Raw genomic sequence first — 27,729 nt, 5'->3', positions numbered from 1 at the left:
CGGCTTGGCTTGCTTCCTTGAGAAATCTAAAGCTCTTTTTTATACTTCAGCCATCTTTTCTGCGGTGTGTAACTTCCCTTGGCTGATGGCTCACTGTGGCTTTTAGGGGAACTGTGTGTGTGTGTGTACATATGCTTGGGGTGGGAGGTGGGAGTTTGCCCTCACCAGCATGTCTTCCCAGCACCAGGGCTTGAACTGCATTGATGTGGTCTCCTTGCCAGAAGGATCCTGCACATTCCTTGCTAGCCCCTAATTCCATACCTATGTAAATGCTACAACTGGAAAACTCAACATCTGCAAGGAAGTGCCCCTGTGTGGTATGACTTTTGAGTTTTTCCAAAACAGGACCAGATTCGCTTTTTCTCCACCCTTTATTTGCAGGGGTGGGGAGGGCAGAAGTGGGCCATTTGTTTTGCTCAAAGATGTTCACTGGGTGCCTTCATTACGTAGGTTTCGACACATACTGAAAGCATCTCAAATTACCCTAGCGTTCAACACCCAATATATTCTAGTGCCCACCCTATTCTCTTGGCTGTCATTTATTTTAATGTTGTGTTTTTTAAATGATTACATCTCACCCTGGGAGTGCATGGTGAAGGGCAGGGTAAGAAATCTGAATAATAATAATAATAATAATAATAATAATAATGATGATGATGATGGTTTCAATGAAGTCCTTTTCAGCCTCCTATTTTCCTGCCTTGGCTTAGTTTACCCGCTGAGCCACTGCAGTGTGTTGGATATACCCTTCTCCCCTTGCAGTTCTGGCAGGCCTAGTGTCAGCCTCCAGCAGGGCAAGCAGCAAATATTTGAAGTCTGGGATTGGTAGCAAGCGGCTAGCAGGCTGCGTTCCCATCAAAAAGTGGGACGAAGGAGACGGGAACTGCCTAGCTAGTCCATTAGAGGGTGATGTTTGGAGGGCATCACAAAGTCCAGATGTGGGGCTGATTTGGGGTGCAGACACACACACCCCGCTTGCTCCTCCCACCCACACCCACCTCAACATCACTTGTTTTTCTCCAGACTCACTGTAAAAGCTGCTGGGGAGAATGCCGGTATTAAAGACGGACTCCACTCTGCCACTGACTCCCTATTTGGCCTGTGGCACAGCCATCATTTCCCCTGCCCATTTGTACAACAGGGAATGGTGGAAACCTTGTGGGGAGGGGCAAAGGCAATAAAAACACTTTGCACTCATGCAAAAGGATATTGCAGCTGCATGGACAAAAAGGCAGCCGCTTCCCAATGCTTGGGGGCAGGTGGAAGGTGGTGGTGGAGGGGAGATTATTTCCTACGTAATTTGGTTTCCCACCCCCACCCTGCACGGCTCTTCTGGCTGCCAGCGCTACGTGCCAGGAAAGTCTGGGCAAACAGAGGCAGCAGCACAGCTGGCTGACGGGCGGGCAGACAGTCTTGCTGGCAAAAAAAGGCACCTGCTGAGTTGTGGGGCCCATTAGGGCCCAGCCGGTGCCAGTGTCGGAGAATGGGCCCATTATCCTGACCCCCATCCTCTCTCCTTGGCCCTTCCGTATGCCACAGATGGAAGGGGTAAACAGGATGGGCTTGCGGCCTGGCACACATAGAGACGAGCCCTTGCTAGGACTGCGACTCTCGCAGCAGCACCAGCAGCAGCACTGTGGAAAGAGATAAAAATCACAGCTGTTCTGGCAGGAGACTGAGTAGGACATCAAGCTCCCAAGCGTATTCTCTCTCTCTGTTCTATATCAAGGAATGCCTCTGCATCTTAAATTATGCAGCTTAATTATATTTGCATCTATGAGAGCTACTCTAGCACAGTGGCTCACAGACTGAGCTGAACATAGGAAGAAGATGCCTTATACCAGGCAAGTGTGTTTATCTATCCAGCCCAGTAGTGTCTACTCTGGCAGGCAGTGGGCCATCAGTGTTTCATGTACAGCCCCTTCCTCATCTACCTGCTCCTTGAAACTCTTTACTGGAGTCTGCGAGAGATGGAACCTGGGGTTGTCTGCAGGCAAAGCACCTCCGCCCTCTCCCCAGGAACTGTCTGATTCGAGCTTCGCCTCTGCTCTGAAATCACCAGGTGGCCTTAGGAAAAGCCATTCTCTCTTCTTCAGCCCTCTCCCCTAATCTGTATTAAAACAGAGATAAGTAATACTGGCCTACCTTGCAGGGTCTTTGCAAGGATTACCAAAAAAATGAAACAATTCTTTGAAACCCTACGAAGTGCAAAATGCAAATGCTAAGGATTAAAATCGGTCTACCCACTTGCAAGATAATCATCAGCAAAGTCCACAAAGAGCTGCATTACTTCATTTTGTAGATCACAGACTCGTAGGGTTGTAAGGGATCACGAGGGTCATCTAGCCCAACCCCTTTGCAATGCAGGGATCTTTTGCCCAACGTGGGACTCGAACCCACAACCCTGAGATTAAGAGTCTCATGCTCTACCAACTGAGCTATTGACAAATAGAGTGCAGAGAGGAAGGGAAGATGAGATCTAGGACACCTGGGTTCTGTACCCCACTGTGGGTGCTTGCTTGTTTTGTTTTTGTTAAAAGTACTACAGGGTGAATATGTACTCTTGTTACATCATCTCATTTATACCCTTCCATTGTCACCACAACAACCCTGCAAGGTAGATGAGGCAGAGACGGGCTGAAAGATACGCAAGGAGCCTCACAGTGGCTGAACTTGGGTCTTCCGAGTCCAAATGCAACCCTCTGATTTACTGCATCCTGAGAGAAGTTACGGGGGTCTGAAGGCACCTAGCACCTCTCCAAATTGCGACACTTTTCATCACACAAAAGCTCAAAGCAATAACCCTGCACAGTAGCCTCAACGGGGAGAGTGAGCTGACTGAGGCAACAACACCGTGAGTTTCATGGGCTATTAGCCACAGTAGCCAAATGGAACCTGTGCATACAGCAGTAATACACCTCTGAGTGCAAGAAGATGGGGAGAAACCACAGCAGAAGGCCGAGCCCCGCTGTGCCCTGTTTGCAAGCACCCAAAGGCACTTGACTGGTAGCTTCTAGGATAGATTGCTGCAATGCTTTATGCATGGAGATGCCTTTGAAGACGGTTTAGAAACAGGAGCTTATGCAGAATTCAGCAACCAGGCTGCTCACTGGGGCAAGGCAGTCTGCACCCATTAATACCAATCCTGGCCTGATGGCGGTGGCTACTAATTAGTTTCTGGGCCCAATTCAAAGTGCTGGTTTGGGCTTATAAAGCCTTATGTGGCTCAGGATGCCAAGACCTCAAGGACTGCCTCTCCCCATGTGAAACCACCAAGACCCTGCATTCAGCATCTGAGGCACTTCTCTGCATGCCCTCCTCAAGGGAGGCACGGAGGGCAGCAACCTGAGAATGGGCCTTCTCAGTGGTGGCTCCCCGTTTACGGAGTGCTCTATCTGATGGCACTCCTGGAGCCATCATTATCTGTTTTTTATTCACCTGGGCTTTCGGATCTTCATTTCCTTATCTTTTATTTAGTGGGACAGATCCATTTCACACATACATATTACTTGTGGTTTTGAACCCCATGTTGGGCAGAGAGATTCCTGCATTGCAGGGGGTTGGACTAGATGACCCTCGTGACCCCGTCTACGATTCTATGAAAACCGACTCCCCTTGCCAACACCATAAATGCACAATGCAAATATTATTCTGGAGCCCGCTGCCCATTTTTGCACCCTCATTCACACCTGTGTCTGGGATCTCAGGCAGCCCCAACCAGCAGCTGGCACCCACCCAGAGCATAGCACACCCCTAGCCCCATAGCTATGGAGCCCTGGGATTCGACATATAGGTTATTTGGCTCATGCATCAAAGGAGAAGGCAGGTTCAAAAGCTGCTCCGCCTCGACCCTAATAAGCCTTCGTGGAAATGCTTCTCCTGATTTACTTACCAGATTAAATGCAAAACACCAAACTACTTCTCAGAAAAGCAGATTTATATTAACAGTAAAAAAAAAAGGACTTGAAAGAACATGCAACTGCAGCGATAAACTTCTGATACCTCAACCATACTTGAAATTCAGGAAAGAAGATGGCTTTCACTTAGGTTGCTTCTGATTTGTTGCCTTACACTTTCCAGCGCAATTTCCCCTCTTTTTCCTTATCCCCAAACGTCCGGTCTTTTGGAGGAACAGGTTTCCTGAAAGAGCGCCCCAATCAGCTTTAACTGCACAAACAATGTTTGCTGGGATGTGGCAGAATCCCACCCAAGGAGAGTGACAGTCTGGGATCACCTTTACATTTTTTAAAAAATGAACTTCACTTTAGGACCATGTAAGAGTTACGAATTCTCCACTCGCCCCATTTCTGTGCGGGTCACTCTTTTGAAGAGTGCTTCTTGACTGGAAGGAGGCAAGCCCAGTACACAGACCAGAGATAGAAATTAGCCAGGTGCGATTTGTGCCTGGCGCAGGTCCAATTGCGACCATGTGGAGATTTCTGGATGCCAGGTTGGCAAGTGAAATCTCCATCTGGCTGGGCCTTCCAGTTCTCTTAAGCAAGTAAGCAGAAGAGCTTATTCAGTGCATTTATATCCCACCTTTTTCTCCAAGGAGCACATGGTTCATTCCCCGCCTCAGTTAATCCCTACAACGACCCTGTGAGGTAGGTTAAGAAGCTAAGAGGCAGTGACTGGCCCAAGCTTACCCAGTGAGCTTCATGACTGAGTGGGGATTTGAACCCTGATCTCCCAGGTCTGAGTCCAACACACTAACCCAGGGGTCAGCAAACTTTTTCAGCTGGGGGCCGGTCCACTGTCCCTCAGACCTTGTGGGGGGGGGCAGACTATATTGGGGTGGGCGGGTGGGGGGGGGACGACAAACGAATTCCTATGCCCCACAAATAACCCAGAGATGCATTTTAAATAAAACCACACATTCTACTCATGTAAAAACACCAGGCAAACCCCACAAATAACCCAGAGATGCATTTGAAATAAAAGGACACATTCTACTCATGTAACATGGGGCCAGATCTGGCCCCCAGGCCTTACTTTGCCTACCCATGCTCTAACCACTACACTGCACTGGCTTCCTAGAGTACTTCTGCTATGGGGCAGCTCTATAAATTATGTACCGTATTTATGCAAATCTAATGCGCACCTCAATTTTCAAAACCTCGAAACCGAAAAAGTATTTGGTGGCGAGTGTAAATGCGGCATCAAATCTAATGCAACGTAATTTGGCCAAAAAAGGTGCACATTGCATTCAAATAAATATGGTAGTTAGATTAATATGGGGAAAGCAAAATGTCACTTAGAGGAGGATCTGAAATACTGTATTGCCCTTGAAGCTTGAATTTGTTTTATTCTGGATTGTTTTATTTACTGTTTTAAACAAATTGTAAACCACTTTGAGACTTTTTCTTTAAAATATAAAGCGACATAGAAATGAAAATAACAATAAATACAACAGCAGCAGCAATAAATTCCTTTGGGGGGGGGGAGAAGAAGCCCAGACCTTTCGCTGTGGCAACTATAACCTAGGTTTAAGGTGCCATTGGCAATTAGCTTATATATATCTGAATTTCTAACACTGACTCACGCAGAGATGCAATGGGCAGCTTCCTGGTAAGCAATATAATTCTTCTGCGTTTCCACAGTCGAAGAAGTTGAATGATCCAACCATACACCATAGAGCTATAGGGCAGAATTACTCACCCCTAATGGAGGCTGGTTGAAAGGAGGCAAGAACAGAGGAGCAAAATGCCCAGAGGAGACAAGAAGCAGACTCCTTGGCAGGTAGCGGTTTTTGGTTCAGCAGTCTTTAATTTATGGCTTCCTAGTGATGTGCTAGAAGCTACCTGATCAGTGTGCCCTGCAGTGCTTGGAAATTAACATGGAATGCAGCATGGCACCCAAAGATGCAAACAATAGGTAAGCCTGAGATTTATGGTCAAATCTGCCCTGCTTGATCCAGTGTATCAGGCTGCCACTCCTTAAAAATATGAGAATGCATTCAGTCCACCAAGATGGAGGACCAAGACATAGTTTAATGCTACTCATGCTCTGAGCAGACCCACTGAGATGAATTTACCATACTTTTCCGTGTATAAGACTATGTTTTTTTCTTTAAAAATCATGCTAAAAAGTGGGTGTTGTCTTATACATGGGTACTGCATAGGATGGACGTTTGATTAGTTGCTGCTGTGTCTGTCAGCGGCTATTGTGCGTGTTGATTGGCTGACGCTCTGGCAGTTGGGCATGTGATTTGCAGCTTCTTCCGGCGATGGGACAGAAAGGAGGCGGATTTTGTGATGAGTGCAGGTGAGCAAATATTGGCACAACTCTGCACAATGCTCTGCAAAAAAGCTCAACTCTGAGCCATCTCCCCCCATTTTCTTAAAACTGAGTCCCCAAAAATAGGGGTAGTTTTATAAACGGCGGCGTCTTATAGACGGAAAAGTACGGTAACTAAAGAGCCAGTGTGACATGGTGGCTAGAGTGTCGCTCTAGGACCAGAAAAACAAGGATTCAAATCCCCACTCAGTCATGAAGCTGACTTGGGCCAGTCACCGCCTCTCAACCTAATCAACCTCACAGGGTTGTTGCAGGGTTTAAAAGAGGAGTGAGAGAATCATGTATGCCACCTTGGGCAGCTTGTAGGAAAAGGTGGCATACAAATCAACCAAATAAATAAATAAATGCCGTAAATAAAACAAGCGACCCAAGTCGGTCATTGTCCACTAATTTCAATGGGTCTACTCTGACTATCATTGGTTACAACCCAGAGTAAGAGATGAAAAATGGCGGACAGGGTGGGGGAAAGTTGTTCCTCCAATTCAAGCTTTTTCTTTTCTTTTTTTAAAAGGCAAGGCTGACAGGAAACACATGATCCTGAATTCAACATTCAGACACTCAGTTCCACATTTGCCGCTTGCATGGTATGGATTCAGAAATGAAAGATTCAGATACTGGACACCACCAAAAATCACTTTGAGCTGCACACTCTCTATTGCTTCTTCAAGGCCTAGGACCCTCATATCTACGGGACCACCTCTCCCGGTATGCCCCATGGAGAGCCTCAAGGTCCATAAATAGCAACACCCTAGTGGTCCAAGGCCCTAAGGAAGTTAGATTAGCTTCAACCAGAGCCAGGGCCTTTTCAACACTGGCTCTGGCCTGGTGGAACGCTCTGCCTCATGAGATCAGGGTCCTGCAGGATCTGATTTCTTTCTGCAGGGCCTGTAAGATAGAGTTGTTCTGCCTGGCCTTTGGCTTGGAGCCAAATTGATTCCCTCCCCCTCTCTCTTTTTCCTTTTTCCTTTCTCCTCCTGTGATGAGGCTGCATTTTAATATTTTATGTTTCAGTATTTTAATGTTGCATTTTAATCTTGTTTTTAAGTTGTATTCATTCAATTTGTTTTTATTATTGCTTGTTAACCGCCCTGAGCCTGGCGTTGGCTGGGGAGGGTGGGGTATAATTACTATTATTATTATTATTATTAATTATTGCGAACTCGCTGTTACTGTGTTGATGGAAATGGAGAGAATGAAGGTTTTTTTTAATGGCGTCCTCTTAAACAAGCACCTGCGGTTAGGGTATACGCAAGCAGAACTCCCCAAAATCTGCAGTGCACGGTGCGCTAGGATCCCTACTGGGTGGGTGTGCCCTTACCGGGTGTCCTCTGGCTCCGACAGGCACTCCACCGTGCTGGGCTTCTGTTCCATTCACCGCAATTCCATCCAGAACCAATAAGGAGAGACCAAGGTGGGCTCCGCCCCCAGAGGCGACGCTCCGCGGTCGCCACGACAGATGCGGGTTTGGGATTTGGGATTTGGGAGGGGGCCGTGAACCGGAGTTAGGAGGCAGGCCCCATCTGCGACTCCTTCAGTGTCGGTGAGCAGCAAGCATTCTGGGGCGAAACGTGGCGGTGAAAGGCTGAGAAGACAAAAAACAACAACACATGGGAGAAACTGCTTTTTTAAAAAATTCACTTTTTTTAATGTGCAGGCTCTTCCTATCTCTTTCGACTTCGGAACACAATGCAGTAATAACAATAATAAAAAGATCCCGACCACGATCCTACTTTAGTGTATGGGTTGTGCAAATTCTAACCCACCAGCCACCCAAAGTTCCTGATTATTTCGCTCCAAGCCATGCAGGATTAATTGGGGGTTGTTGTTTTTTCTGCACCTCCACTGCAGAATAATCTGGTAAAGACTCAAGTACAGTGGTACCTCGGGTTACATACACTTCAGGTTACATGCGCTTCAGGTTACACACTCCACTAACCCAGAAATAGTGGTTCAGGTTAAGAACTTTACCTCAGGATGAGAACAGAAATCGTGCTCCAGCGGCGCGGCAGCAGCAGGAGGCCCCATTAGCTAAAGTGGTACTTCAGGTTAAGAACAGTTTCAGGTTAAGAACGGACCTCTGGAACAAATTAAGTTCTAAACCCGAGGTACCACTGTACTGGGAAGGACAAATGGAAGAAGGAAAAGGTTTGAGCACTGCTACATTATACTGCTTGAAGTAGCAGCCATGGGGAAGAAACAGGCACCAAAGCTTTTCAGACACTACCTTTGAGCATATGCAGAGTGCCTTTTTCCTCATTAACATTTGACCACTAATGGATTCCCCACCCCCAATAAAAAGTAATAATAGAGATCAGCTGTCCTCCATGTCACCTCTGCATCATTGGAACCGGAGCTGGGTGCTGCCCCACAAGTTTTCCATGAGGGCTAGAAATACAATCCTTTTTGAAGACTGAAGACAGAGAATTGCTGGATGTGGTACTTGAGTCTGTGCATCACATTTCTTGTATGCTACTCTTTAGAGTTAATTGTAAAGTAGCTGCTGGGGGTATCAGAAAATTGCAACAAAAATGGAAAAGAAAGCGGAACTTTCGTGTGTTTGCCTGTGGTCAGGAATGGAAATCAGTCAAGCGAGCGCTATCACAAGTTGTTCACATTGTTGTTTGTTTTTAAGTCTGCAAATGATACGTAATCAATGGCACTTTTTTATACATTGTTTTGATGTGTCCTTTACACTGAAATAAATATAAGCGCTGGTTGTTACCAATTCCTGCCTTCTTCCATCCCTTGTGGCTGATAAAGAGTGCAAGCTGTGAACCAGGAAGTCTCCGATTCAAATTTTGCCTCTGCTATGAACTCAGATGTTGTCACAAAGCAAGCCACTATTTCTCACCATCAGACAATGTTCTGCAGTTTAGGAGCAACCACAACCACCACAGCAGCAGCAGTAACCCACCTTACGGTGTTGATGTAAGTGTTACTGAGATAACGTACACAGATGCCCTAAAGCTCAATATAAATGCTATGGGTTGTTGTTATTATTATTATTATTATTATTATTATTATTATTATTATTCGAAGTTAGGGAAGGAAACAGTGGGAGAAAGCGGGGAATTTTCCCCACTGGAAGACTTGTCAGATTTCTTTTGCTAAAAGACAGGATGTAACGGATCGTCCTCGTATGTTGCCCTACAAATATTCACCAAGCTGAAATGGCGAGTTGCTTCCTTAGCCCTAGTATGCAGCTTGGCTCACTTGCTTGAGCCCAGAGCTGCTTCCCCATTGACTAACTTTCTAAGTATACCTGCTCTCCATTTGTGACATATACCGTAAGCCCAGAGGGAGTGGTAAGTGGCAAACCAGGGCAGCCTTTTACCATGGAGGCTGGTGGCTTAACAGGAAGGTTTCTCTAATTCTTGTAACATTATTATTGGTGGTTGTGGGGTTGGAGGAGGAAATCACACCAGCTTATTCTTCTCTGGTGCTGAGAAGCAAAGATCTGCTCAAGGCTGCCATGGCAAGGACTCTAGGACCGAGCCGGAATCTGAATACAGGCCTTCCAGCTCAGACATGTGAACTGATTGGAACGTCAATCTGGGACTGCGCCCACACAGCTCTTGCGAAGCTCATGATGGACATAGCAGAAGTCCCCTGTTTTCTGTCCTCAGCGTCTGGTATTCAGAGGTAACCTGCCTTGAAGCACAGAGGGTCAAATGAACAACCACCAGTGCGATGTAGCGATGACAGCAAGGATGGAGAACCTGCAGCCTTCAATATGCTGGCGGACTCCAACTCCCACCAGGCCCAGCCAGCATGGTCAATGGGTGAGGAAAGATGGGAGCTGTAGTCCAGTAACATCTGGAGAGCCATGAGTTCCCTGTCCCTGGGCTAGACAGCGTGGGGTTGGCCTGGGGAGATCCAGGTTCAGATCTCCACATAGCCGTGAAGCCTTCTGAGTGACGTTGTTGGGCCAGCCACGGTTTCTCAGCATACTCTACCTCACAGGGTTGTTGTGAAGATAAAACAGAAGAACAGTGTATGACACATTGAAGGAAGGTGGGAGAGAAGAGGGGGGAAAGCCTACAGTAAGAGTCACTGCCTCATCTAGCAACCAATTCCAGAAGTAGTTCGTCTACTTGCATGCTACAGGGGAGGAAAATATTTAGGCCTGCGTCTACCAACAGCGGCAGAACCTCCAACACCAGGCTGTGCTGCAGCTCCTGTTCTGCATTTATAGATTGGCAGTTTGAAAACACACACACACACACACACACACACACACACACACACACACACACCCTCTAAGGCTAGAGGGAACTGGGCTGGGAGGACTGGGGTGGGGGGTGGGAAGGAGAGCTGCCAAACTGGTTTCAAGTGGCCCCAACCGGTTTGCATCTCCAGACATTTTCTCCTTTTCTTTTCTCCCCTTTTCAAAAAAGCACAGGGTGACGAACACCACCATATATTTAAACAAAAGTCAGGCAAACATGGACATTTTCTCTGCCTTCCCCACCCACTCTGGGAAGGTACCTTGGTTCAAGGGAGTGGCGGTGGGGAGCGGATTGGGGGGGGGTGTCTGGTGCTCCAAGCAGAACAACCTCGCCCTTCTCGGAGCTAATCTTCTCGGCTCAAGACCCGGTGGCTCCAATGTTTGGCTCTGGAGCCTGCTTTCAGCACCAGGAGTGAAATAACGCCTCTGAGCGTGTGCAGAGCGAATCTTAAGCAACATGGGGCACTTGGAACCAGCCGCCAGCCCCAGCCACGGGCACCTGGGGTTCCAAGGCAGCCAGGAATGGCGAGCCCTCAAACGCCTCAATATAGCGATTACAGTGGAACCTCGGTTGTTGAACGCTTCAAAAGCTGAACAATTTGTAACACGAACCATTTTCGAATGGTTTTTGGAAGCTCCAAGGCGCATTTCTCCATTTTTTCAATGGATTTTGCCGACCGGCAATTGCGCCTCGGTTGTCTTAACGTTTTCGGACATCGAACTGTCTTCCAAAACAGTTTACGTTCGGCAAGCGAGGTTCCACTGTAGCACGCTGAGTTCCTTCCTCGAGAGGGACAGAAACGTGATAAAAGGAGGTAAGGGTGGACACTGGAGGGATGGCAGAAACTGTGTCACAAAAGGGGAGATGGACAGAGAGGTGATCGAAGCAAGGAAGTGGCGAAAACATAAATGGGGGTGGGGTGGGGGCAGAAATGCTGCCTCGGTTTTCCCAAGCCACACATGTGTTATCTTCCACTGCCTGGAATCTTGCCTCCTTTACTCCACGCAGAGGTTAAAAAGAGGTTAAGAAGCGGTGATGCCCCTCCTATTCCCTGCATATGGCTCACTTCTTCCTCACACATATTTCTTTTCCCCTTCTCTCTGGCCACCGCTGCTGCTGCTGCCACCGCAGCCTCTAGCCAGGCCACCCCCCTCTCCCACAAACCCCCGCCAGTCTGCATGCACAGCACTCTTGTAAGGAAACCTGCAGCTTCTCTCTGGCAAGTTGCCAGCGCTGTAACATCAAAGGCGGCATGGAAACAACAGCAGCCGAGAGGTCCCTGCCGGCCTCCCCAGAAGGGGGAAAGAATGGGGAAGAAGAAAGGAGAAAGGAAAGGCAGGGAGGCCCCGGCTGTGTCCTCAAGTGACCTCCCCCCATTGGGGGATTAGACCCTCCTGCAATGGGCTGCTAAGAGCAAGGCTGGGACCCAAGGTTACCCGAGGACATGGGGCAGGATGCTCATAGATGGGGAAGCACCAGGGGGTGGGAAGCAGCCAAGTTCCAGGGGAGAGAAACTACGCTGCTGGCCTTAAACCCCTGAAGGCAGCGAATCTGCTGGGTGAGCAGGGAGCCTGCAGGGGGAATGGTACTTTGAACCCCTACCCCACCCCCAGCACGGCAGAATCCTGGGGTGCAAGAAGCAGAACTGTTATGTAATGGCCCTCGGGACTGTTTTCACTCATTCGCAGAGCCAGAAAGTGTGCATTGCTGTTGGCCTTTATCAACAAAAAGATAAATTCACTTCCATCGTTTATCGCTCAGTAGTGAAATGCTTCACTATTCCCGCCTTAAAAGTAATAGCAATAATAAAAATAGTAGCAATAACGAATAATCTCTAAGCCTGTCTGATTACTAGTATTTTAAAGTTGCGGTGGCTTGCAATGAAAAGGGAAAAAACCAAAAACAAATTATTTCTGTGTAAGAGCTAGTTTTGAACGTTCTAGGGCAGCCGAACCTCAGGGCCAGAAGGAGCGTATTCTGAACCTCAGGCCTCTTCCCAGGCCAACTTCACAGCCTTCTCAAGAGTGTTTGCTTCTCTGGAATGTGTCCTTGAGAACCAATCTCTGTTGCTTGCCTGGACAGAGGAAGGAGGTGTCTGCATGTTGGAGTGGATAGAAACCTCTTATTGTTTTTTGCAGGGCTGGAATGTAGCCTCCTGAAGGAGAGACCTCAGGCTTGTCAGATCTACATGGTCCGTTTTATTTACTCTAACCATGGCATCCACCAAACAGAGCTAAATAAAAAATGATGGAATGGGGAGGGGCTTCTATACACTTAGATTTACAGGGGGCAGGGTGCCTCTCAGGTAGGGATAGAGGAATCTGCCATTTTTGGTCTCCTTCAGATTCTCATTTTCCCCAATATTCAACACATTTGCACATCAATGCACAAATTTGTTTTCTAAATGCCTCCCCTGCCCGCAAAGTGTCACCATTTCAGTGCACATTCCTCGGAATAGATAGAGTTTCGCATGCTGTTTCCTTTATGTTTTGTTTTAATTTTGAATAAACAAATTTAAAAAGGGGGGAAAAGAAAAAGCGAAATTTGCAAAGGAGAGCTATGCCTCTGTCCATTTATCATTCCCACAACTGCAAAGTAGAATGGAACCAAGTTTCCCCCCATCTCCCAACACTGAGCACATGCATGTTCATTCCAATAATTTATTTTAGAATTAATCTTGCAGGCCTTCCGCACAGACAAATGCACTTCTGATTTTGTTTTGCTTTGTTTCAGCCATTGAATTTAGAGGCAAGGGTAGGGCCTTTCTCTATTGGTGTTGCTAAACCACTGCGAGGGTTAGGTGCCTTTTCCACAATCTACTTCACGTCACCCCAAGATCTACCAGTAGATCCCAATCGACCATGCTGGACAAAAAGATTCCTGCATTGCAGGGGGTTGGACTAGATGACCCTTGTGGTCCTTTCCAACTCTCCAATTCTATGATTCCATTCTCTGACCACTGGTCCTGTTAGCTAGGGATGGGGGGAATTATAGTCCCAAACATCTGGAGGGCCGCAGTTTGCCTATCCTAATTAATGAGGAAGGTTGGGCCCTCAGTGACAAAAATCGTGCAAGGAACATCTGCACGCAGACACATATTGCAACCTCTTCTCAGGGGTCCTTGTGAAAACATTCCGATATACACCAGCATATCATCAAATGAGGCCGACAATTAATGTTACCAGTTTTGTAAACTACAACTTGAAAGCTCAGATACACAGGTAAGCTTGGGAATGTATTCTGATTGCCTGCAGGGTTAAACTCAGGGCCGGCAGAGAGACTTTCCTGTGATCTAAGCTAGTGTTGTTCCTGTAACCCTAAAAAAGCTGGGAGAGTCCACAGCGTTCCCTTCTAGTAACTGTGGGGAGGTGGATGACAACTACCTTTGAGAAGGATACTCAGCCGCTGTTTCCTCCTTTTCCAAATACTGAAGGACTAAGATACTGTGCTCCAGAACTACCCACCACTGATTCTAACAATTGCCAACATTTGCTGCTCTCACGACATTTTTTGATGCCAATCAAGCTGATGTGGTTTTATTTATTTTGGTTTGATTCTAAGTCCAAATTCTCCCTATGCTCCCCACAGGCTGGGTCAAGGCAATGACCATTTGGAAACAAATATACTATTGTTGCTTTCGAAAGCAGGTTGCAAAAGTAACTGACAAACTGACTCAAGTTTGCAAACGGCGACAGTTTTCCAGGCCGATCCCAAACGGCTGCTAGATTTTGGGGTTTTTGTCTTTGCAGATTAACGTTTGGGAAGCAAAGAGCTTTTGGGAGGCAACGGGACATTTGCGACCAAGGAGGAGAAAGGAGCCGAAGACACTCCTGCTTCCTTCCTCCTCCCAGCCTCTTTCCAAATCTCACTGTGGCTGCTGAACATGAAATAAACATGGTTTCTAGACTTCTTGCAACACTTGCGGCAGAGCATAAAGCCTAGGAAGTGAAGGCAGTGATGGGCCAAGCTAGGAATAAGATGTCTAGGATTCTGCCAGGGACAGCTGAAACATCAGGAGACGGGGTTTTCTGGCTCAGCTACAGGGCGACTGAGCCTCTTGCCAAGTTGCGGGTAGGGAGGAAGAAAGTGTGGTGGTGTGCAGCAGACCAGCCGTCCCCAACCTGGAGATCCCCAGATGTTTCAGACTACAACTCCCATCAGCTGCAGCCAGTGCTGCTGATGGGAGCTGTTGTTGTTGTTGTTTAGTCGTTTAGTCATGTCCAACTCTTCGTGACCCCATGGACCAGAGCACATCAGGCACTCCAGTCTTCCACTGCCTCCCGCAGTTTAGTCAAACTCGTGCTGGTAGCTTCGGGAACACTGTCCAACCATCTCGTCCTCTGTCGTCCCCTTCTCCTTGTGCCCTCCATCTTTCCCAACATCAGGGTCTTCTCTTCTTATGAGGTGGGCCAAAGTACTGGAGCCTCAGCTTCACGATCTTCCAGTGAGCACTCAGGGCTGACTTCCTTAAGAATGGATAGGTTTGATTTTCTTGCAGTCCATGGGACTCTCAAGAGTCTCCTCCAGCACCATAATTCAAAAGCATCAATTCTTTGGCAATCAACCTTCTTTATGGTCCAACTCTCATTTCCATACATCACTACTGGGAAAACAATATCTTTAACTATACGGACCTTTGTCGGCAATGTGATGTCTCTGCTTTTTAATATGCTGCCTAGGTTTTTAAAGATGCTGTCTAGATGGGAGCTGTAGCCCCCCAAAAAAACAACAACTGGAAGGCATCAGATTGGGGGTAGCTGCAACAGATTGTGTGGGCACCTACAGTGAAACTCTCCCCACCACCACCACCACAATGGCAGCTGATCTCAGGGGTTTAAGCCATGGTCTGCCACAATCACACAGATGTGGACACTGTGGAACTGTTCTGATTTAAGACCCATGACTTACATTCTCCCCCCCCCCAAGTGTTTTTTCTCTCAGTTAAGCCCACTTCCAGAACCTATTCCCAAGCTGGGAGGAAACTGCTTGGGGAGAGGGTCTGCACTTCTGCCCCTTAAGCCAAATATCTCCTGTCTCCTATTTTCTACGTGATTTCAAGATCTGCTCATCTAGGATTGTCATATTTCAAAAAGTAAAAACCCCAAAATTGTCCAAACCCCCCCCCCCCGTGATTTTTCAACTGACTTGCCTAAGATCCAGGACGAAGTACTGCCTTTCCAAAACTGCCCCCAGATGTCAATTCCGCCTTTGAAATCCCAGTAATGTCTGATAAAATCTGGACGTATGGCAGCCCTATAGCTCATCTCAGGCCTAGTTTGGCATTCATAAACTAAGAGGGGGAGAAGGGTGTAATTGGGCCTCTTGCGGTTGGGTCATATGACTGTCAATCTACTACACGCAATTTCCATTTAGCACAGGGGTAAATGCAGCAGTTTTGGCTTTGCAATGAGCCCATACTCTCGATACACTGCAGGGCATTTGTGCTTTTTAAAGAGTATGTTTCTTGTCCTCGTGGTTGTAGCAAAATATATATATAAAAATAAATCAACAATGCTTTTGGAAACCGGCAGTTCTTCCAACAAGTTTTGCAGCACTCTTCTTAAAAACAACAACAAAACAATATTTGCTCCAGTGCAATTAGGGATGTCATTCTCCCTTTCAAATAATAAGCAGAGAAAATGTAATCGACTAGCAGCACATATGTCTGCCATGTAAAGTGAACACTGTCCCATAAAAATCAAAGCCGCTTAGCCAAACCTGCTTATCTAACATGAAATGTGACAACTAACTAATTGAAATGGCATTGCATTCCTTTTGCCGGGTTGCATAAACGTTACCTCAGTGAGCCCAGTGGTAGCCTACTACTACTACTACTATTATTATTATTATTATTATTATTATTATTATTATTATTTTGCCAGACAGCAAGAATAATGTCATTTTGTACTGCGGATTCCCAGTTCCTTGGTGTGAGCTTTGACTCTGGTCTACGGATCTCAAGAGGCAGACAGGAAGACAATAGCTAGGGACCAGTTTACCTGCGAGATTGCCTTACCCATACAGGCCCAACTGACTGCTTCGATCTGCAGAATTAGCACTGTTACAAGTGTCACGTAATACTCGTTCCACATTTGTAAGAAACTGATCTTTCAGAACTTTGGAACTCCCTGCCTATGGGCATCAGGCAGGTGCCTTCACTATTCTCTTTTTGGCACTTGCTAAAACAAATGTTTATTTAGGCAAACCTATCCAAACATGTAGAATGTTGACATGAGTTTTTAATCTGTTTTTTTTAAAAAAGCTTATTGTTGATGCTAATTATGTGTTGAATGTTTTAAATTATTATTTTTAACAGGCTTTAAACTGATCATCTTTTTGTTTTATTCTCTTTGTAAACCACTTTGAGGTTTTATTCCAATCAAGTGGTACATAAATCTAGTAAAAATAACAAAGACAAACAACCCTCAGCCAGGCTCATGGGCCTTCTGACTCCTATCTATTAATTGCTGCCTCTTGCGCCATCGATGTGTAACTATTAAAACAGCCCTAAAAGTTAGAGCACTCCTTTTTCTTTTTCTTTTGTTAGAGCATTTATTAATTTTCCAATAAAAAACATCCAATTAACATATCAAATCACAATCCAATAAAAATAAAAAACTAAAATATAAAAAAAATCAAATTGTCTTCCAAATTATAATATTAATTTTGCGACTTCCCACGGTCTGAATTCCGAAGCATTTCCAAATCTCAGTCCTGCCTCTCATCTCTCATCAAGGTTTTCGTAATTCCTTATCACAATTTTATCAAAAGTTAGAGCACTCCTTATCGCCACTGGGCAGATGGCCATGGCTGCTGGGAGTTAAGGCTGAGAGAACAGCAGCCTGCCCAAAGGCCAACCAGTGATTCCATGGTTAGGGCTTATTTGAACTAGACACTCCTGAGTCTCACAACATAGGCTGAAAGACACGTTGCTCCACTTGCTGTCCAGCCAAAGATAAGCTCACCTAAACCAGGCCATAGTGTACTAGAAGCTTAGAGCACTCACACCCTGCAGGAAAGAGACCTGCAGAAAAAAATAGTTCCAGGTGTCTCAAGCAAGCGAGTCAAGTCACATCCTGCTTAGGTAATAACTATCCCTGGGTTTTATCCCTAACATACAAACTGCCACTCTATCCCCTCGGGGGATGAAGATGCTTTCAGGCCCAACAAGGAACCTTTCCAGCACCACAAAAGGAACGTACGGTACATTTTTTTGTGTGGTTTCTACACACACGAGCAACTGGAAAAGCAGCAACACCAAAGGGCTCATTTGCTCCATTAGCTAATGAGTTCTTGGAAATTCACACAGAGAGAAAACAAACTTTCTGGAGCCGATGCCAGAGAAGGACACATCTGGGTCACCAACATTTTATCAGAACATCAGAGGGTGTGAATGCCAGGGTGGAGACCTATACAGACCTCCATACGATGTTGGGCTCCAGCTGACGTCAGCCCCACTCAAAATGGCCAATTGCCAGGGTAAATGGTAAGGTAAAGGATCCCTGGATGGTTAAATCCAGTCAAAGGCGATTATGGGGTGCAGCACTCATCTTGCTTTTCAGACCGTGGGAGCCAGCGTTTGTCCACAGACAGCTTTCTGGGTCATGTGGCCAGCATGACTAAACCGCTTCTGGCGCAATGGAACACCTTGATGGAAACCAGAGCACACGGAAATGCTGTTTACATTCCCACCACAGGGGTACCTATTTATCTTCTTGCACTGGCGTGCTTTTGAACGGCTAGGTAGGCAGGACCTGGGATGGAGCAACAGGAGCTCACCCTGTCGCGGGGATTCGAACCATCAATGTTCTGATCGGCAAGCCCAAGAGGCTCAGTGGTTTAGACCACAGCGCCACCCGCATCCCCTCAATTGCCAGAGATGGTGGGCATTAGAGTCCCATCAATATCTGGAAGGCTGCAGGTTCCCCATTCCTGGGCGAAGGGGGAGGTCTCTGGGCCTACCTGGGCATGCAGAACTCCAGCCGCACTCTCGTGGAGGAAGGTGGCACAGTGCCCATCTAATTTCCTCTGCAGAGTCAGGAGGATTGCCCTTGAAGAAACCCGAGTTACCTCGTGATAACTTCCTTCCTCAGGAATATAAAACATGCAACCGCGGATTCCTTTCAACATCCACCCCCTTCAACAGCTTCCCTGCTCCACACGAACCAACAAAAAGAGGCTGTTGCAGTTTCCACATCCCTCTGCAACAACAGAAAGGAGGAAGTCGAGTCTCCCACAGGTCGCTTCAAGCCTACAACTGGGCACAGGGAACTAGAGGCTGGCTGTACACAGCGCCTCTGCAAAGTCAGGCATTTACCACGAGTTTTCAGTGTCAGGACTCAGTCTAGGAACCTGTAACAGAACTGTTATAGCAAGCGACAACTCCTCTGAGCAAGAACTTCAGGCCTAGCCACCAAATAATCCAGTCTACCTCCATGCATCTGAGAGGAGAGAGAATGTCTTCCAGATCAGATACTGCCTCTTCTCCTCATTCTCTGAAACTTGAGTCTAAGCTCCTTGAGGCCAGGGATTCTTTTGGGGCTTATGTTGCAGAGCAATACACATATTAGCAGTATAAGATAATCTAAATATAATATACCGTAATCCAGCATCTGTATGCCGCCATGAATTCACTGGATGGCTTTATCTATATATATATAAATACACACACACACACACACACACACACAGAGAGAGAGAGAGAGAGAGAGAGAGAGAGAGAGAGAGAGAGAGAGAATGAATGCTAAATCACTCACCACATCCCCAAAATTAATACACTAATTACTAGTAGTAGAAATAATACTGTAGTAGTGATAGTCATCAGGTATAGTACCCCAACAAGTTTGAGGCCCAGTATTTAATCATTAAAAATTCAATCCTGGTTCTGTCTCTTCACTTAGCTGTAGTTTAGTGGATCAGAGCTTAACTTGACTCCCTGCACCCCAGAGACTGCTTTCCACAACAGGATTCATCCCTGATACACATGAAGAGAAAAAAAGCAACAGTGCCTCTCTGTTAGGGCTGCCATATGACTGGATTTTTGGGGGTCTTCCTAACACAATTATCAGGGTGTTTTGGCTTTTACTTTTTGCAATATGGCAACCCTACTCTCAATATACTGTGGAGCACCTTTGGTTCACACCAGCAGGAATCCACAGCCAAGCACATACACAACCCAGGAATTAGCAGGCTGCAGGTCAGGCAGGGCGAAGGATGAGATTTTCTGGCAAACTCCCCCACCAAAAAAAACCCACGAAACCCCTCACCCCTCAATCTCCTTTCTCTCTCCCCCTCACTCTTTATAAAGAAATCAAACACTGCTTCTCAACATTTGCACTCTATATTAATTGACCTGGAAAATGACCCTGCCCTGTTTTCTGTGCTCATACATGGTACTGTGGATTGGAAAAAGCCACCCTCAGCATACAATCCTTTACCCACTTGCACAGGAGTAAGTCCCACAAGATTCAACGGTACTTTCTTTGGAAGAGACATGCTTAGGATTATTTTGCGAAGCACTGAAAGGGGCACCTGTCCTATCAGTTTTTAACCACCCTGTCTCTGGAAACCAAGAAGGTTTTTGCAAATGGCTTACAACATTTTTACTAACCCACTTGCCACAAAATCCTACTCATAAACAAAAATTTGCAAAAAAAGAACAAGTGTATAGTGTCCCAGCCTGGAAGCGGTTCTTATTTGTCACAGGTGGCAAACTGAGAGGCTGTCTACAAGTCTGAGAGTTTAAAGTGGTAAGTCATATATGGGTTTGGGGGGGAAGGCAGATTAATGGGCAAGTCATTTATCTATACTCAGTCCTCATGGGCAAGCACCATGAGGCAACTTGGGCTCAAATCCCTCACAAGCCATTAATTCCTCAGGTAGCCCCATGAAAGCCAGTTCCCCATCAGCCTCAGTTGGTCTCATCTGTAAAATGGCTCCCTTAAAGACCTGTGCCACAATGACATTGTGCAGATAGAGAGATTTAAAATGGAAAGGAAGCAGCAATGACAGAAGAGTACATTAAAAAAAAATAAAAATAACAGTGAATCACAATGTGGGATTCACAATTTTCTGTCTCAAAAGACATGTGTCCTATTATCCAGGTGCCAGAATGATCTCTGAGGGCTCGCCCCTACTTCTGCTTGTCCTGTGTCCAGAAAGAGGTTTTCCACTTGCCCCGTGTTTTCTAGGCATGGCTCCATGAGGTATTAAATGTGCCGCACAACTTTCCCGAGTGCTGCTTGCTCCGCAGGTTTCCCCAGAGAAAAGCAGCAGGGCAAATGGGAGCCTTGAAATGCACAGGGTGAGATTTTGCCCTTGGGACAAACAGGGGAAAGTGTTCCTATATGTCAGGGTGGAGTTGGACTACAACTCCCATCATCCATGACCCCTGACCATGCTGGCTGCGGCTGATGAGAGCTGAGAGTCCAGCAACATCGGGAGAGCCAAATGTTGACCCACCCCTGCTGTAGGTACCTGTAAACTGCCCCACTATTCCCACTGCAGTCCACTCTCCTTCCTTTTTATTAGGGGGTGGGGGAGAATTCCTTGCAAAAAGAAAACAGCACAAAAACCTTCACAGTGTGGTGCAATCTGATGCCAGCTTTGGCAATATCCAACAGCCACAACGCTCTTCCTCAGAGAAACAAGGCAGCGGGGCTCTAAAAGGACACCCCAGGACAGCAAATACACGCTTGAGAGCGAAGGTTGAGGGGCAGGAATGACTCCCCACCACGGAGGCTTTCCTGCCCATGCTGTTTGCCTGCGCCTTTGACGGAGACTAGAGAGGCGGAAAGTAGGTCACATTTTTCTTGGCTGAGGGGGGAAATTCCTTTGATGGATTTATAAAGAAGCAAGTACAGCATAGAGCCGCTAAAAAAGAGAGAAGGGGGGGTCGCAGGGATAAGTGGGGAGTGGGCGAGACAAGCTGAAGCTTTAGCTGTTTGTCAGGAATAGAGGGGGGAGGAGAGTTTCAATCCAAGAATAGGTTCTCCTTAAATAGGACTCTCACTACACATGATCTTATGCTGACCTTAAAGGGGCGTGTGTGTGTCTGTGTGTGTAAAAGAGAGAGGGAGGGAGGGAGGGGGGGAGGTCTCTCCAGAAGGGAACATATTTGTATGTGTGTAAATGCGCAAGCATTTTTGTAAAACCAGTTTCGGATTTCAAAAACCGCATTTTGGCAGCAAAATCTGCGGTAAGGGCTCGTGTGAATATGAAGGTGGAATCTGGAGTGGTGGAAAAGGCCAAATTCCAGAGGAAATGCACACATTTTGAAACCCAGGTGCAATATCATCATGAAACGAAGGGGGTTGGGTTGGGTTGGGTTGGGTAAGGAGGAGGCTTTCCTCACAAATTAGGTTTCAAATCACTGAAGGGCACTTCAGCTTCAACCCAGATGCTTAGAAAGTTGAGGTAATTTTAATGTTTTGTTATTTTTAACTTTTGCATGTTTTGAAGTAGGGTTGTGAATTTTTCTTGATTTTATTGTTTTATCTTTTTGTAAACCACTTTAGCTTTATTATTTATTGCTGTTGTTGCTAATTCAATTTACATGCCACCCTTTATCAAAAGATCCCAGGCAGTGCACAGCACTTAAGAACACATTTTACAGAGCATCAATAGAAATGTAATATAATATCGGGCATTGTATAATTGTTATGAAATAATAATAAACAGCCTTGCCTCCTTGGTCCAAAACCCCTTTTTCCTTTCTCTAAGTATTTTAGTAGTGTAACATAACATACTCTACAGTTTGCATTTCCACAAAGCAATTTTGAAAAGTTCGACCTAAGATGTCAATTAAAAAAAAAATTGGACAAGACATAGCACAAAAACTGTCAAGTTACTCCATAAATCAGAAATTCTTTTTTGCAAGAGCAGAACTGTATAATGACGACAACAAGATGCATACAGCACATTTAAACTGTTCCAAGCGGTCCACATACATTAGCCTGCTTCAGACCATAAAGCTAAACCATGATTTAGGACAGGAATGGGGAACAGATGTAACTGGATTACAACTCCTATCATCCATGATCAATCACTGGCCATGCTGGCTGAGGTTAATGGGAACTGGAATCCAGCAACATCTGGAGGGCCACAGATTCCCCATCTTTGGTTTAGCAGAATGGGATTGGAATGATCAGGCATGCACACACCCTCCTTGCAGCCATGTGATGAATGGAAGAAATTGCTTTCCATTTTTAAATCAACCATAGTTTGTTTTTATCTGCAACAATGGAAAAAACGTTAGCTTCAACTATGGTTTATTGAAACAAGCAAGGATTGAAACATGGTTTGTAATCCTGGCTTGTTCGGCAACTATGGTGTAAACTAAACAATTTTTCCTTGTTGGATGTAATCAAAATGGTGACTTCCAACTTCTTCCTTGAAGCCACACAGCGGAGGGGTGTGCAAACCCATAGCTTGTTTTGGTCTGATCTTGTAATAGTGCTAAACTAAACCACAGAGCCTAGGGCTTGCCAATCAAAAGGTCGGCGGTTCAAATCCCCATGACAGGGTGCGCTCCCGTTGCTCGGTCCCAGCTCCTGCCCACCTAGCAATTTGAAAGCACGTCAAGTGCAAGTAGATAAATAGGTACTGCTCCGGCAGGAAGGTAAACGGCGTTTCCGTGCACTGCTCTGGTTCACCAGAAACGGCTTAGTCATGCTGGCCACATGACCTGGAAGCTGTCTGCAGACAAACGCCGGCTTCCTTGGCCAATAGAGCGAGATGAGCACTCAACCCCAGAGTCGTCCGTGACTGGACCTAACGGTCAGGGGTACCTTTACCTTTAAGGTTTAGAACCACATCAGAACTGAGGCAATAACTTGTTGTAAGCCTTACAACAACCCGGAAAGGTAGGCCTGTATTGTTATCTACGTGTTGCCGATAGAGAACTGAGGCCGACAGAGAGAGAAAGCAGCTTACCTAAAGTCACCTAGTGGGCTGAGATTTAAACCAAGGACTCTGCACATCACACACTTAAACACAACAGTACATCTGCTCTCGTTCACAGCTATCACACACGACGACAGTACATATCATTTTGCTGCTTATACATACAGCAATCACATACCAGGAAGGAAGTTATTGCTTATAGGCATTGCCTATGCAGCAAAATAGTTGTGAGCACAAAACATCACATGACTGCCAGTGTGCCATTTGCACACTTCTTCCTACAAAGAGATGTTATTCCCAGAATCGTCACATCTGAGGTTGCCCTCTTCATCTCTCAAATGCCTTCACAGGCAGCATGTGACAATTGTATTAATTGGCTGAGGAACCCCAGTGCATATACCTCTGAATCCGTGTTGGCAGGTGGGAAGAAATTCTTTCACCTGTACAAAAATCAAGAGCCTCTGCAAGAGGTACAAAATCCTCTGCACTCTCATTTGCAAATAAGACACACATTCTGGCTTCTCCAGTGCAGCTGTAGGCTGGCCAGCAAATCTTAAGATTATGGGCAATGTCCTGTAGATGCTGTTGCACTCCAATTCCTATCATTCCTGACTGCTGGCCCTGCTGGCTGGGTCTGATGGGTACTGTCATCTAAGAATCTCAGAAGGTCAGCACTTTAACCACCTCAGGCTTAAGAGTGTTGGACTAGGACGAAGAAATCCAGATTCAAATTTTCTGGGTGATCCCAACCTAGCCTACCTCCCAGGGCTGTTGTAAAATGGGAGATGGGTAAGAGATTCATCTATTCTGCCTTGAGCTCCTTGAAGGACAAGGCAGGGTAGGAATGTGCTATAATAAAATTAAAAAGAGCATTAGTGAGACGTTGTACACATTTCCCCATCCCATAAACCGCATCAAATTGAAGGAGTAACTTCCTTCCCTCATTTTTACATCTCAGCCCATGTTCGCACCACACATTTAAAACACGAAGTTACCTCTTTAAAGCCGTTATGGTTTCCCCCAGAGAATTCTGGGATCTGGAGTTCATTAGGGATGCAGAGGGTTGTTAGGCGAAGACCCCTATTCCCCTCAGACAACTACAATTCCCAGAGTTCTTTGGGAAAAGGGACTGATGGTTAAACCACTCTGCAAACTGTAGCTCTTGAGTGGAGAACAGGGGCCTCCTAACAATTATCAGCACTCATACCAAACTACAGACCCCTGAGTTGTTTTTTGGGGGGGAAGCCATGATTGTTTAAAATGGCATCATAGTGCCTTAGCTATGTGTTGTGAATGTGGTCATAGTCTGTCGGGGCTGATGGAGAATCTACTTCTGGCAAGCTAAAGTGGAAAAGGCTCAGCTGAGATGGGAGGGGGAATTTTGTCTCTCTCTTTGCAAGAAAGCAAACTAGGTGTGAGGAATAGTGGATGCGCTTGGGGATTACTTTTCTAAGGTGATGTGACTTATAGCAAGGTTCAAGGTTGCTCTCTTTCTCTTTTCCCCACAACAAACCCTCTCTACACAAGAGTGCTGGACAAAAACCAAGAATCCCAAAGATTGATTGATTTATAATTTTCAGGTTTATACATTTTGATAGTGTAATTTTATAGTCATTCTAACATTTCAAAACTTGACTTCCTTCCTATACTCCCCCCCCCAAAAAAAAATCAAGGTTTGGAGCTACACTGTGAATCTTGCCTTCCACCCCAGCTGGAATATTTTCTCCCTACCTTCCGAAAACCTGAAACGATGACCCCACCCACAGCTATGGCACTTGGGCTGTGTGATGACATCACTTTGCACATACTGAGAGTGATCCTTAGAACACCACCCCCAACAGCTGCACATTGCTGGGGGTCAATCAGCAAAAGGGTTGACAAGAAGTCTTCTGGGCAGCTGAGCTACTGTCAACTGATCTCCTCAGCAAGGAACCCTTGATAAACTCCGGAGGAACCCTACCGTTCCTAGGAATCCAAGACGAAAGGCACTGCCTCCTCAGGAAAAAGAAGGAGTTCCCAGATCTTTCTCTGTGAGGTCTGAATCTCAGATATAAAATGCCATACCAAGTGAAATCATTGGTTCCCATAGCCCAATACTGTCTACTCTGACAGGCAGCTGCTTTCCAGAGTGCACAGTAGAGACCCTTCACTGTTCAGCTGCCTCTTAACTGGGGGATAAAGGAACACAGGAAGCTTCCTTACACTGAGTAGACCCATTAGTTCACCTAGTGCAGTATTGTCTACACAGACTGGCAGTGGCTTTCCAGGGTTTCAGACTGGGGATATTCCCAGCCTTACCTAGAGATAACAGGGATTGAACCTGGAGCTCTTCTGTATGCAAAGCAGAAGGTTTTCCTACAAAATCCGCATGGTTTGTGAACAGAGTGCTAAATTAGCAGCCCTCTTTAAAAAAAACACCAAAAAACCCCCAGCTTGATTGTTCCTAAATGGAGGAAGGGAAGAAGATATTTATACTGTTGCTTCCTAAAATAAACAGTTCGGTAAATCTGAAGATAATGTTTTCGCACACGTAAAAGAAAAGTTAGGAGTAGAGTAGAGTAAACTGATAAAATGAAGCACTGAAACATGTCTTCCGGGGGAGAAGCAACACAGGAAGCTATGAGTCAGGCCACTTGAGTCTTCTAAGCTCAACACTGTCTATACCAGGGATGGGGAACCTATGGCCCTCCAGCCCCGGCTGACACACCCAATGGTCTGGGATGATGGGGAACTGTGGCCCAAACAAACATATGAAGAGCAACAGCTTCTTCCCCATCCTTGGGCTGGTGGCGGAAGCAGCAGCTCTCCAGGGTATCGGACAAAGAGTCTTTCCAAACCCAAGCTGGAGGTCTCACTGATGGACCCCAAGGCCCTCTGCATGCTCTGACTCTGAGCTATGCCCCTTTCCCTTGGTGAGAATGCTCACTCTTTCTAGTGAGTACCTTCTCAGTGCCATCAACATTAGAGGAACAGTTAATGATGGCATGAGAGAGAGCCTTTTCTGTGACTGCTCCCAGATCGTGTGATTCCCTCCCAAGAGAGGTTTGACTTGGCTCCCTCCTTGTTATCTTCCCGCTGGCAGGCTAAGACCTTCCTGTTTGAGAGTGGTTGCACTTGCATGCGATGCAGACAACTGAGCTGCTGCCAGGTAAATCAGTAATTTGATGCTGGTTCTGTCTTTAACTTGTTTGTTATTACTTTGCATTCTAAAAAGGTGCTTTTTAAAATGCTATAATCGGCCTCGAGTCCCAAATTTGGGGAGGAAAGGGGAATAGAAATACAATAAATCAATACAGTAAATAAATTTAGAACTAGAATCCACCCCATCACCAAACAGCTCGTTTTCAGATACATTTCTTCACACAAGAAGCTGATGAAGGCCATGGACACTGCTGGGATTTTAAAGGTACGCCAAAAATCACACTGCACCTGCCTGGTTGCCCGAAAGCACCGGTGGGGCACTGTGCCTGTGGAAAGCTGAATTTCCTCCAGAAAACTAGCTTCCTTGCCCCCCAGTAAGCATTGCAAGGTTCACCCTCTTTTTACAGACTAAAAAAAAAGGCAGGCTTCACCCAAGACCAGCCCTAGTGCAATTGCTCTTAGGGCGTCTACGGGTGTTCTTTGCCAGCACCCCCTCGCCCCAGCTATTGTGCAAACACCCTGGTTGTGCAAGCTTTTCACTGTGCAAAGAAACAAAAGATTTTCAGGTCACCAGTTAAGTTTCCATGGTCTCAGCTGCTTAGATATTCTCTCAGGAAAACACCGATCCACCATTGACGGCCAATTCTGCCTGGCTGCCTCGCCAATACCGCCCTTGCACCTGAATGTCTGCTTAGGAAAAGAACTTGTGCGGATCAATGCCCAAGGAGTTTGGGGTTCAGATCGTCCCATTAATCTCTAATTCAGTGTTTCCCTAATTTTTAATGCTCAGGGCTGCAGTAGTTCTTGCTTCTAGATTAAAACATGGTAGCAAACTTCAGTTTTACACACTGAATGCTGCACCTTTAATTCTCCCCCCTCCCCCTCCCCCAGTTCCTGTGAAAAAAAGCAGAGATTGCTGGATAGCCCAGTCAATAATTATAATGCGTTGCACCCCACCTTCCTCTTCACCTAGTCAGTGCTCTGGGGACAGGGATGTGACTTCAGGGTGATGAAGGTGCTTCTACAATTTCCCCATGCTCATCACATTGCAAAGGACAGAGTTCCACCTGGGAACTCTGGTGCATTCTCTTCTGGAGATGACATCACATATTGGCAGGGAAAGTACCGAGGGGGGGAGGGGGGGAGAGGGAAATCAATG

At 46.2% G+C, this 27,729-nt stretch overlaps 1 protein-coding gene across 1 annotated transcript in view; it reads right to left on the bottom strand.

The window, feature by feature from the left end:
• THRA (thyroid hormone receptor alpha) overlaps positions 1-27,729 on the bottom strand; it is a 120,154-nt gene that overhangs the window by 41,577 nt on the left and 50,848 nt on the right. The window contains exon 2 of the mRNA XM_081886401.1: positions 7,616-7,879. Coding sequence (XP_081742527.1) covers positions 7,616-7,668 — 53 coding nt within the window. The 5' untranslated portion in view covers positions 7,669-7,879. The remainder of the gene's footprint in view (positions 1-7,615; positions 7,880-27,729) is intronic.

This window comes from Podarcis melisellensis (genome assembly GCF_964234715.1).
Source record: "Podarcis melisellensis genome assembly, chromosome: 13".
In the NCBI taxonomy this organism is placed as follows: Eukaryota; Metazoa; Chordata; class Lepidosauria; order Squamata; family Lacertidae; genus Podarcis; species Podarcis melisellensis.
The sequence above is the reverse complement of the archived record's forward strand: the minus strand, read 5'-3'. Positions and strand labels throughout refer to the sequence as shown.